This window comes from Haliaeetus leucocephalus, unplaced genomic scaffold, assembly GCF_000737465.1.
Source record: "Haliaeetus leucocephalus isolate CR32 unplaced genomic scaffold, Haliaeetus_leucocephalus-4.0 Scaffold587, whole genome shotgun sequence".
Lineage (NCBI taxonomy): Eukaryota > Metazoa > Chordata > Aves > Accipitriformes > Accipitridae > Haliaeetus > Haliaeetus leucocephalus.
The window spans coordinates 6019692-6032499 of NW_010973023.1; the positions used below are offsets into that span (position 1 = coordinate 6019692).

General features: G+C 41.7%; 1 protein-coding gene across 1 annotated transcript in view; it reads left to right on the forward strand.

Annotated features, from left to right (window-relative positions):
- The first annotated feature begins 668 nt into the window (after nucleotides 1-668).
- The window catches only part of PARD6G (par-6 family cell polarity regulator gamma), a 54719-nt gene continuing 42579 nt past the window's right edge, over nucleotides 669-12808 (forward strand). The window contains exons 1-2 of the mRNA XM_010578009.1: nucleotides 669-761; nucleotides 2673-2895. Coding sequence (XP_010576311.1) covers nucleotides 669-761; nucleotides 2673-2895 — 316 coding nt within the window. The remainder of the gene's footprint in view (nucleotides 762-2672; nucleotides 2896-12808) is intronic.

Sequence of the window (12808 nt, forward strand, 5' to 3'; positions counted from 1 at the left end):
GATGATGAATGAATGGTCACTGCTGAAGCATTTTTTTCCCCCTCTTCTGAAAAAACCTGCTGACAGTGGTTGCTGCCTGTGTATATGCACAGGGTGAATTAATCAGCTAAACCACTACTACAGTGATACTAACCTTTAAAGAAAAAAACCATCATCCTCACTATCTGCTTAAATCTCTTTTGAAGAGACTCTTCCCTGCTCTTCCTCCACTCTGCAGAATCACCTTGTAGCTCCCTTGCCTTAAAGGGCTGCGTCATGCAAAAAGCACAGGTGAAATCGCTTGCATTTGTTTATCGTTGCCCTGTTCCGAGGTGAAGGAAATTGTCTCTTGGGCTTTCCCGAGGCTGAACGTGTGAACGAGTTAATTTGGCTCTACAGCAGCGTTTGCATCAGACCTCGGCGCCCCGAGTCTGCAAGTGCATCCCTATGGGTGGACTGTTACCCGCACGTCACGCTCCACCGATACAATCGTGCCCAGCTAGTGTGCCCGCGGGGCTTAGGCTGGGACGCCCGGCCCTTTCACCAGCTGCCCTCCTCTCGTGCGGCAACTTAAGCCGAACTTTGCGTCATACCAATGCGTCAATAACCGTCCTCACTGCTTTCCCGCGTCGCTTTCCTGCCAAGCGCGATGCCCCAGCACAGGGCAGGGGTCTGGCTGGTGGTGTGGGATGGGTGTTGTGCTGGCTGGGCTGAGACTGCACGGCATCCGCTTCCTTGCAAGTACCGTGCATGCTAATGGTCCTCAACAAGTTGTCTGTCCGGTAAAAAAGTGGTTACTGGGATTGGCATCCCAATACCCCCGCCCGGCGCTTTTTTGGCTAAAGGAATCCTGTGTTCCTCTTCAGGTGCGCGGAGCAGGAGGTGCAACTCTAAACAAAGCCTACAAAGATCTTGTTCCTGTCCCTTTAGTTTACCATGTAGATGTTAAACTTGTCACTTGAAGATGGTTGCTTCTTGTTTGAATCTAGGAAAAAGAAAACTTTAAGATACTTTTCAAATAAAAAGACTTAGGCTTTTTTTTCAGTTTGAAATGTGCCAGCAGAAGTAAGTTGCCACTTGGATTTTTCTGGAAGGGAGCAGGGTGTGGAGGACAAAGGAGGGCTGGTTTTGCTCCATTGGAACCAGTTGTGGTTTGTTCGGCTTTTGTGCATTTGGATGGGCACTCGGAATTGAAATCCAAACTGGAACTAGCAGTTAATATTACAAACAAGCGGCATAATTTGACTAAACAAGCTTTCAGATGATCCCAACTAGGCTTTGATGCTGAAGAGTGGGATTTTCATAACTGCGGAAGTAATTTGAGAACATGCTTGCACCCAAAGCCAGTTGGGTTGTTTCTTTTTTACTTTTTTTTTCCTTGAGGATGATTATGGTGATGATTCATACTTTTGTTAGTCTCAGCAAAAGAGTGGCTTGCATGTATAGTTGATTTAGCATCTGAGAACCTCTAAGCAAGTCATTCTCCATTTTGAGGAAGAATTGATCTACAGAAAATTCTTTTTTTTTTTTCTTTTTTTTTCTTCTTTGCTTGTTAGTTTTTTGTCTTTTGGTTTCTTGCTCTGTTATTGACTGACTTTGCAAATGAGAACCTCCATGAGATCCTAGTCACAGCTCTCCTTGTTCTTGGATTTGTGGATGTGGTTCCATGCTTTCAGGAGTGAGTTAGCATGGTTTTAGAGGTTCAGTTGATGAACAGTCAGTAGTTTACTACTACTATACAATCTAAGTTATGAAATTAAATGTGCCAGAAAGATGATTTAAGCTACTTAGTTTAACTAGATGTCTGTTTTCACTCTCTTCATTTCCTTGATTACAGAATCTAATTTTTTTCCTCCTGTTCATAATAGCTTGTTTGGTTTCTAATGTCAGAACTAAGGTCCATTGAAATCTTTTCCTCAATCACTTCCTTACTTATTTTAAATAACTTCATGGATTTAAGACATTTTCAATTGTTTTGTGCCAAATCACACCCCACCGCCCCTTTTTTGTTGTTTTTTAAACAACCACTTACTCCTCTGTAAAGCTTTGAAAATAAAAACCAGTGGAGTGACAGAAAAATTAAACCATGAAAACTAACTTAGAATAAGAACTTTCCTCCTCCTGAATGGCTTACCAGGAAATTCAAGGGACATGTAGAGTGAGTGTATTTCCTAATAACTAGCTGTGTGCTCGCATACCACACTTCTATAAAAGTCTTGTGGTTGGGATCCCAGTGGTATTGATGGGAAGCGTGCAAAGAATTTTTATAAGGTGGTTTAAATAGCCGAGTAACTTCTTCTGAAAGCAGTAGAGTGAACAGTTCTGCTTTGGAGAAGAATGGTTCTGTGGATGCCTGAGATGATGATAATGTATGATGGAGCTTCAAAGTTAAATCCTACAAATGCGATTATCCTATAGAGGACTTAATGAAAACTTAATATTTAAAAAAATACACTTTCTTTTAACGTGCCACACTTGAGCATATCTATTGTCAAGCAGGGTGGTGTCTTGCTAGCCATGGTTATGTTCTAATGTGAGGGCCTAAAAGGCCATTTGTAGACTTGAAAGCACCAATATGTGACTGTATTCATCATAAAAGAGCAAGGTGATGTACACCATGTTCGAATACCAGGCTAGAGCATTGGGCTGTGGTGACGTTTGACAGCAGATGCTCTGTTTGTTTTCTCTTGCAGTTTGGGGCAGAGTTCAGAAGGTTCTCCCTGGATCGCTACAAGCCAGGAAAGTTTGAAGACTTCTACAAACTGATTCTTCACATTCATCACATAGCCAACCTGGAAGTGATGATCGGATATGCTGATGTGCATGGAGACCTTCTCCCTATTAATAATGATGACAACTTCTTCAAGGCTGTTTCAAGTGCTCATCCACTGCTCAGGGTTTTTATACAAAGACAAGGTAAGATGCAGTTTCATTTCAGTGCCTTGAAATGTGCTGGGGCAAGGTGACAAGTGGATTTGTGGCCCCCATTTAAAGGCTGAAATGATGTAAGAGGGACCTAGGAGCCCTCTCACTCCTCCTCTCAGGCCCTTCATTACAGTTTGCAGGAATGGCATGAGTTCAGGGCAGGTAGAGGGACTGCATTGCTGCCTGTAAGGTGTTTGAAGGATAATGTGCTGAGAATCACCATGAGCCCCTCTTCCAAGGGGAGCATATTTTGGGCTGCTGATATTGTGTCATCACTTGAGCATGCCAACTGCACCACTCTGCTTGTTTGAGGGAGCTGTGAGGAGGGAGGGGATCCTAGTACTACTACTTTACATTTAAAAAATCTTATCTATCCATCTTGATAGTGTCATACCCAAATGATTCATGCCTGTATAGTGTACGAATGCACACAGATATGTAGCTACTAAAAAAAAAAAAATTCTGTCACAAATGAGGTCTTGTTTGATTATGTTGACCTGGCAGACAGACAAATGATGATTGTCCCCTCTGTCCTTACGCTAAGGAGTGTTGAATCTTCCCATTTTGAATCATCAAGCAAACCTTGGGCAGAATTGCCCAAATGTCAAGATGACATCAGATTTAAGTGTTTGTGTGTTGTTCTTGTCAATCTTTCATTGCAGATATCCGAAACTTCTCCTTAAAGACCATGTTTGGCAGTTGCTTCAGATGAGGATTGGTTTTTATAACAAGATGTCTTCCCCACAGAGCTCCTTAAATCCCAGGGGGACCTAACACTGTGTTAACACTACCTCCACAGTTTTTTCAGTCATGTAGTGATTTATAGCACAGGCCTTTTGGAATTAAAATCTTGTCAGTAGCAGAGTCAGAAATAAAGACTTGATCTGAGACTTCGAGGAGTCATGTAGCTTTTTTGGCCTGGACTCCCTGCTGTGTGGGTGTTCATACTGATAAGGATTTAGCAGAAGGCTCCAGTCTGCTCATTGGTATGAACTGGTATATAGCACGTGGTTTGATTCGGTGTTGTCAGACATCCAGGACTGTGTGGCCCTGCCCATTCAGAGCATGTTGTCTGCCACCTTCTTTTAGACGGGAATAAGTGCTCAAGGAGGCAATGGAGGAGAGGGTCTAGAGCAGTTTGGTCTGTTTGTGTGTCTGTCAGATGAGCGGAAATGTCTGTGGGAGAGGACTTGTGTTGCTAGCTCTCCCTTCTTGTGCAGAAAATGCAAAGGTGGATGACAAGCCCTATTAAGTCTCCTTCCTGCAATGCATGTTAGGGCTTGTGAATGTTCATGGTGGGTCAGATCATGAGAAATCACTTGCATGACTTTGTCATGCCTGCATCAGTTCGAGTTTATTCATGTCTCTGGATCAATCCTGTTCAAAATGCAGCTGTCCTTGCTCTGCCTGGGCAGACTGCTGAACCCACTGAGTATCCCTAACTCTGCATTGGGAGCGGGGTTGCCACCGAAATGCTGATTGCAGAAGTAGGCAAATGAGAGAAAACTGTTGACTACGTGTGGAAAAAATGCTCCCTCCTCTTCTCCAGTAGAAGTATGCTAGTTGTGGAGGTTTATAACTTGTAACCTTAATGGAAAAGTGCAGTATTTCCTTTTTTAAAAAGCTTTTCTTTTACCTGTTGCTCAGTGGAAAGAATCACGCTGACAAGTAAGGAAGCTGATACAAGAGGGAAGACAGGCCCATGCCTCCTCATGTGTGGCAAAGCCTGAAAACTTTCCCAACACACATTCTTCCACACTCCCTTTATAAAGCTGAAGGGAACAGTAAATTCTGGCTCGTCCCTTTGATTAATGGCACCTTTAATAAAGGACTCCTGAAGTTAACATTTGAGATTCATACTTGTGGATGCTCCAAAACAATCATGTCCATTTCCTTTTCTGAGAAGAAGCCTTTAGAAATTTTTCCCTTCAACAATAATAGGAGTTACTGAAATCTTGTTTGTCTCTTCTTCCTTTGCTCCCCCGCTGTTTTCCCTGTCTTCAGACTGGGGTGACGGAGCAATGCTGGTACTTCTGTTGGAGACCTGTACTAAAGAACAAGGTGACTAGCACCAAGAAATCATTGTGCCATCCAGGAGAATGTGGTGTGCCTGCAGTGCTTCAGCTCACACCCTAAACTCTGACTTCAGAGGCAGGAAATTAAGCTGACAGGGATGCTAGTAAAGTATGAGGGCAGTCCTCCTCTGTGACTTTGAAGAAGACTGCAGAGTATGGGCTCTCTAGCCTGTTGGATCAGGGATCACTGCTCTTCGGTGGGAGAAGTCCTGGGAGGTGGCTGCCAAAGGTTGTTCTCGCAGTGTTGTAGAGTAGAGAGGGTTTGAGAGAACTGGGTTGGAAGTATGCAGGCATGGAAGGACTTAATAATTGAAGTTCAGGTCTTTTTCTAGCAGAGCAAACTGTTTATCAACTGCATGATTAGTCATCTTGTCTGGTTTCCCAGTTTATAGCTGGGTTATCCTTTCTCTTGTCAAGTGAATTATACAGTCATGTTAAAACAGCTTAACTCTTTGTTCCCACAGTGGCAAAATAGGTAACTTACTCTTTGCACAATAATCAAGCAACAATTTGCTATTTTGACTTTTGTTTGTCTAGTTGTTTTTCATTTGAGCTTAGTCTTGCACTTTTTCAATTCAAAAGCGCTTCCCTCACTTGTCCCCAGAGGCAAGCCATGTGCACGCTGCTTGGACTCTTACATGCCAGGTTGATGTCCAGGTATGGGATGGCTGTTTTACTCCACTTCCTCTTTTTTTTCAAGTCTCCTGAGGCCCAAATTTTTCAGGATCAGAGTAGCTGTTCCCTCCGCAGGCAGGGGATGTCAGGGCTTATTAGCCAGCCTTTTTACTAAGGACCTGAATTGCCATTCCCAGTGTGCTTGCAACAATTACTGTTCATAGTTTTGGGGGTCTTGAAGGCTCTGGGACGTTTGCAGGTTATATTTGAGTAAACTCAGCTATGGCAAGTTTTTATAGCTCATAGTGATCTATCTGCTGAAAGTACGAGGTGCTCTTTTCTTCTGTTTTTTTTTTTCTCCAATACCAAATTATGGTGCAGGCAAAAATCCTAATTAGAGAACCAGGCCATAAAAAGAAAAGGCAGTTTTCCTTTGACTTGCTTTCCCAGGCTGCAAGCATGGGTCACGTCCTGTGTTGTAAACTGATGTGACTCTTTTGACTTCATTAGCACAGTAGTGTTTTATATCAGCTGATGCTTTGAGCCCAACAATTTATTCACTTGGCTGTAACTGATACTGGACGTATCCAGAACTCTTTATGGGAGGTGCCTGCTGCTGGGGAAGGGACGGATGTCCCAAAGGCCTTAGAACAATGCAAGGAATTATGGATGTGTTTGACTTGCTCCATAATAACTGAACTCTTGTACTCTAGCCAAGACCTGCATGAAGGAAGAGCTTATCCAATGATGCAGTTGGTCATCATTTTTTCAAGACTTTGTTCTGTGTCTGATTTAAACTACAGCACTTGAGACAGTCTCTTTAATACTGCAAAAATATTTGAGTGTGAGCTATGAGTTCAAGCAGAAACAAAGAACAGGAAAACTGAAAGGAGTTAGTATTGCATACTGTGAATGCATTACGTTTTTCCTTGTATGATTAAATGGAATGATATTATTATCAAATCTTGCTTTAATACTCTGCCTCCGGGAGACAGGCATGTGTCAAACTAGGCTGTGCTGGAGACTCTTAAATAGAATGGAGTAAACAGCAGAATTATAATGACTTCTTTACTGTAAACCTGCTGAAATGACTCCTTGAACTTTGCGAGTGGGATATAAGGATGTAAGTGGAGGTCTACCAGGTAACAGAGATTTCAATATTTCTCCTCTTTTGCTTGGATTACCTACTATGCTGTGTTTAACCTAGGAAGTCCAGAAACTCAGGGCAGTGTTGCAAAATGAAAATGCTGATCACGCTGTAAGTACCCTGTGCAGCACTTTTTTTTTTTTTCCAAGGAAAAGAGGTAGATCAGGGCCAAGATGCTGAAGTACAGCAAGCATAGTGAATGGAGTGATATTTGGCTCTAATTCTAACTGAGCACACCACTGTAAATTCAGACTAATGATTCTGATTCTGGGAGAATTGGTGGAGGCTGCTGATGACCAGACCTCACTTCCTACGGCTCTTTAGGGTTTATAGAGTTTGCATGGGCAGTAACAGAAAATCTGCTGTAGCTCAAGTAGCAAAGGAGATGAGAGAGGTGGTGAGCAGCCTGTCAGGCCTCATCTTGATCTGAGGTCAAATGAACGCTTCTTCTGAGAAGCCTTTTTATTTTGTCCCCATCACAACTGGAGGTGTGTCCTGATGGTGATTTGAGGTTTTGGACCTCTGCTTGCTTTGCCTGAGTTTCAGCAAGTGGCTTTGTTCCTATACATCCGTAGTGTTGCTGAAAACATATCCGTCAGCAGAAAAATTCTCAAGGAAAACTTGAAGGAGTTAGGGTTTAGAGAAATAACAAACTTACTTAAATATTCAGGCAGTCTTGACAAGACATACAGTGTCAGTAGAGACTGTGATGGTGCACGTGGCTATTGTTTGAGTACAGCTGCTGTTGCTGTGAATCAGCAGGTATATTACTATTGCTCTTCCATATTGCAACTTCCATAAAAATAACAGTGAATTAATGAATGTGGGGGCACTTTGTCAATCCTAAAGCAGATTCTAGATCAAATTCACAATCTTTCCATCAATAAAATTAATTTTAAAGCTTTCTAAAGGTTTAAATTGTTTAATGGTAAGCGTCCTACAAGTAGGAGATGGGTGAAGTGATGGAGTGTCAGATGCTGGATCTGTATTTTGGTGTATCTTTGTCAAATATCACACTTCTTGCAGGAACGTAAAAGGCAAAAAACCTGAAGAAGCCGAACAGCATTCTAACAGCAAATAACCCTAAAACACTCTCTACAGCTGACTGGAGCAGGGCTTTACATAATAATTTAGTAAATGCCACAAATGAGCTGAGGAGGCCTGAAGTTGGAGAAGGCTGATGTCTTCTGACACGTGTATTGTCTTGCATTTTGCAGTTTGGAAAACTGATAGTGTGTAAAAAACCATTAAGTACCATCTTCAGAAACTTGCTATAAGTGTCTTTTCTTTTGTAGTTATATTTTAATGGTCCGTTAGTGTAATAGTAAACCAGTACCGAACACCAGTCATTGCTTTTCTCCTTGAGTGGTTAGAGTTGCTGTCTACCATCAGTTCTCACTTAAAGCTTGATCCAAAATCAACAGGGGAAAAATGTGCTTTTACCTGGTTGGGTTTTGGATTTGACTTGTTTTAATTTACGTTAAATTAAAGATTGGAAGATGCTGGTTTTCTTCAACTGCATGCAGTGACTAATGTATTTGAACTGCTGTGCCATGGAACGTATTTCTGTATGTTCAGAAGCAGTTCATAACTCTGCAATTTGTTATTTACCTGGCAAAGTTCTGATCTGCTTGAAGTACCAACATCTGCACTTAGCTTTCTTGTATTATAAAATCAGAGCAATCACATTCAGTTCTAAAATAAAAATGTGCTAATGGGAATCATGCCCAGGTCTGACTGAAAAACTGATGGTGGGTTGTTTTATTGTCTTTCATACTCTAAGCAGATAATCCCCAGGAATGATGGTTGGCTGTCCAACCACATATGTTAAACACAAAAACTGGCTTTGAGGCAGCAACTGGAACGAAACCTATTTCCAGCTACCTAAAACATTTAACTCTCTGCTTGGCCTTCTACAGTGGGTACAGTTGGAAAAGTTTGAGTTGAAGTCTTTCACGTCATCTTCTTGGTTCTTCAGTAACCTTCCTGTTTTACAGCACATTGACTTCACCTTCTCAAAATGTTGTATTTCTGAATAAGAACAATGTGATTTTACTGCTCTTGTTAAAGGCATCTGATATATTAAATAATAAAGCAGGCTGCAGCATGCGTTGAGGGAAAATACTGAACTGCTGCTGGTCTTGCTCTTGGTTGAGCTGTGCAGATTTTCACGGTAGTCTTACATGAGTCTGAGGGAATGAAATAAGGTTAAGGGTGCAGAGAAGGTGACTTGAGGTCTTCAGTTTATCTGCTCCTGTATAAGCGGAGGCGGGGAGCAGAGAGAAGAAACTCTTCTGACACTCGGTGTAGCTCATTGGCACGCTGGAGGATGTGTGGTGGTCAGACTGTCCCAGGGCTGCTACCCTGTCTCCTCTGCCCTGGCACTGGTGTGACCCAGTGGCTAAGCTCTCTGAGCCAGCTCTTTGGCAGAAAACGAGTTGTTTGAGTGAGCAGCTAGCATGGGGTGGGCAGGACCACAGAAAATTTAAAGCGCCTTAACAGTGCCATGAAGCTTCTGCTTCCTGGGAGGAAGAACTTGTCTGCTTGTAGCCTTTGGAAATGTGCAACACCTCTGTATTTGGAAAGGAGGGAAAGCATCTTGTCTTAGCTTTGACAAGATTAGAGGTTGGTGGTGGATTTCATGCTAGTATAATAGGAATTGCTGCTAGGCTTAAATTAAATCCTTTCATGACTTTTCTGAGAAACATCTCTGGTTTTGAGCTAGAGGGGTCTTTGAATACTTGTCAAGCTAAGTAATCTTTGTCCCACTCAAGTCCTTTGATATCTGAAGATAAGTAAAATGCAGCTGTTTGTTCCAGTGAAGTCTGGCAACAAATTACTGTAACTTCTTGGCTCCACCTTTCATGTGCAAATGATGAGACTGGGTAATCATTATCTTTCAACTACTTTATTAAGCATCTTTAAAAACATTATGTTTTATCTGGCTTGTCAGACACAAACATAAAACAGCCTTGGATTTTGTTGCTGGCGTGGTTACTGATACCTGGTGGCTGAGCAGAGCCAGCATGAGGCTGCTTCTCTCCTTCTCCTTGAAAACTCCATTTTTAGAATATGAGGATATTTTATCTTCATCACCAGTCACCAGCTGTTCTGGTTGCAATGAAAGTAAGCCAGAATTTTCAGTGAAAGGAGGGGAAAGCGTGTGGAAATAGCATAGCCTATAGATAGGCTTTGTAGAGTCAGTTGATAACTGATAGTGGGAACTGTTGCAGAAATATGTGCTGCATAAATATTAGTAGTTGCAGTGTACAGTAAACATGGAACAGAAGCCTGGCAAAAATACCGCTGCTCTTCTGTCACTGGCAGCAAATGTTTGTTGCATTTCTGTTAAAGCTACATGGAATTTGGTTTCAGTTTCAAAGTTTAATAACTTAGTAATAAAAACACATAACCAAATATATTAATAGTAAAAATAGACTTTCACAGTTGATGCTTCTCAAAAATTGCATCAATCTGGTAGCAGCACCACACCTTCTTCTGAATTTAGACTGAAGAAACTTTTTTACAGTGGGAACTCGTGCAGCCTTTAACAGGAACCTCTACTCAACTCCATGCTTAGCTTTAGCTGGTAACCCACATAAGAACAAGCAAATAAACACTCTTTTCTGTCCCTCCAAACTCCTGTTTGTTGTCTTACAGGTGCAGATTGCTGCTCTGACAGTACTTAAAGCAAAATAGAAGAACCCCTCAATTATGTCTACTCAAAGACAGTCTAAAGTGAAACTGTTTTCTTCCTTGGTCTGACCCTTTTTATTTAAGATAGTGAAGCTGCTCTAACAGGTGGCTTGACTGTATAAAAACAGTGGAGAGGAAGACCTGTCAAATGATCCACCTCTGTTAAAGGTCCCTGTGAGGGGAATTTTCCACTATTTATCTTTCCTTACCTTAGTAGTCAAAACAAGAGATTCTGTTTCCTGCTCATGGCTCAGGTTTTTTCCTGTTGTGCCTAGTTGTCATTTCCCTTCTGTAAGTGATGGAAACAAGTACAATGTGCAGATAATAATGAAATGCACTTGACAGTCTCTTCTTTGACACCGGATTTTACCTGAAGAGACCTCACAAATTCAAAGTAGCTTTCAGGTAGTGAGGGAGAGTACAATGCAAATACAAACATTAACTCAGAAGTCAGGCTTTCAGGAATAGGCTTTCTGCTAAATTTCTGAAGTACGCTAAACTTCTTAAGCGCACTAAAGGGCTTATGGTAACTTAGTTGGTACACTCTTGCACTGAAAGCAAGCATGCAGTGAGGGATGTTTCTGCTAGGTGTTTGTAGTAGGCATTGAAAAATTACTCAAACCATTTTTTTTTTTAAAGTGACTGAAAGCTCCTCTTTTGTCTTCAGACTGCCTGTGTTGTTGGGATTGCACATTCTGAATTTAAATGTGAGTGTCAGCGTTAATACTGCGTAAGAACTCTGGATATTTTTCAACTTCAAGAGAGAAAGCGGTTTGGGGGAGGTTGAAAGAACTCTTTCTTGAACCTGCCCCTGATGATGATCTACTCGAATCTTATTTTTTCCTCTGTGCTATGTTTAGAGTAGCAAAGAATCCTGTGGGAATATTAAGGAAACTATTAACCTAGAAAACTTCACTGTTGTTCTTGCTCTTCAGTACCCTGCCGTATGCTGACATTAAGTAACCTCTAAAAACTTCCTTATGAACAGCTTCTACACCACTCATCCTTCCCCCCCTCAATTTTCTTGTTCAGCTTCTTCCTCCCATTTATTGCTTTTTCTTCTTTCAGCTCTCAGCTTTCTACTCCTTGTCTTAGCTTTTTAATTGCTCTGCAAGGCTGTCGCTCACCAGGCAGGAGAGCATGTGTTGGGTGAAAGCGCGCAGGTGCTGGTGCCTGTTTTACTCCAAGTGCTAGCAGAAGGCTTGGAGAACACTGACATCAGTGGGGTGGAGCGGCAGTGGCAGAGCAGGTATGGAAATAGCAATTAGTGAGGAAAAACTACCTGTTACCGTGGGTCTTAGACCAAGTTGTTTCCTTCTCTGATTATCCCTTTGCATTAGAAATAGTAGAGGAGATGAATTTTAAAAAAAATAAACATTGTGAAATTCTGAAGGAGAACGTTTATTTAATTTGAATTTATGTATTAATAAGAAATTGTCATGCCTGGTGTCCATGGAAGTTGGAGAGCTGGAATCCAGCAGACTTGGTGGAAAGCACTCTCTTTGCACGGCGAGGGCACTGCAAGGCTACCCAGCCACTGGTAGCGGCGAGTTCCGAGACGGCGTTTCTGCCTGTTCAGCCACAGTAGGTGAACACTACTGTTTCCTTTAAAGCTGAGGTACTAGCTGAGGATTTGAAAAGGCCTAAAGCTGTTTTCCTCATCCCTGAATGCCACTGAGGTGTGATAAGAGAAGATCTGCCAGTTACAACCTCAGGTTGGACAGCGATGGCAACTGGTTTGTCCGCTTTATTAGCCTGCTTTATTGCTGCTTCATTTTTCATTCTGCCAAGCAATTTAGTAGTTTTAGTAGGTAGTTTTAGTAATTTTGTTTACAAAATAATGTAATCTTTACATTTTCTCTTTTGTGTACTTACTAAGGTCTAGTTTTAAATGCAGCTGGCATGAGTAAAGGGAAGGAAAAAACACATTGTGTTAACCTGAAAACCGTGAAGTTTCAGAGAGAATTCCCCCCAAACTGCAAGAATCTGAATGAATGAATGCTTTATAATAAAGCCCATAAATCAGTCCAGGGGTAGTGTCTTTGTGGCTAGCAACAAGAAAAAATGAGTTCCCTAAGCTTGCATTCCTTGAAGCTGTGTAATTCTACCATGCCTTATCCTTTGTAGAGGGGGGAAAAAATAAAAGTATAGCACATTTGGAGTACAGTATGCAACAAGACGTTTTAAAATTTTTGTTTTAGAGTAATTCTTAGCTGAGACAGAGAGTATCAATAGCAGGAGGAGTGACAATATCTGCTGTGCCTGCATTACTCCTCAGTCACTTAAAAGTGCACTGGACACTTGTGCAACGTACTTGTTGCTTTTAAAACTTCTACCTGAGTAGTATTAGAGAGAGGTGAGGGTAGCATAC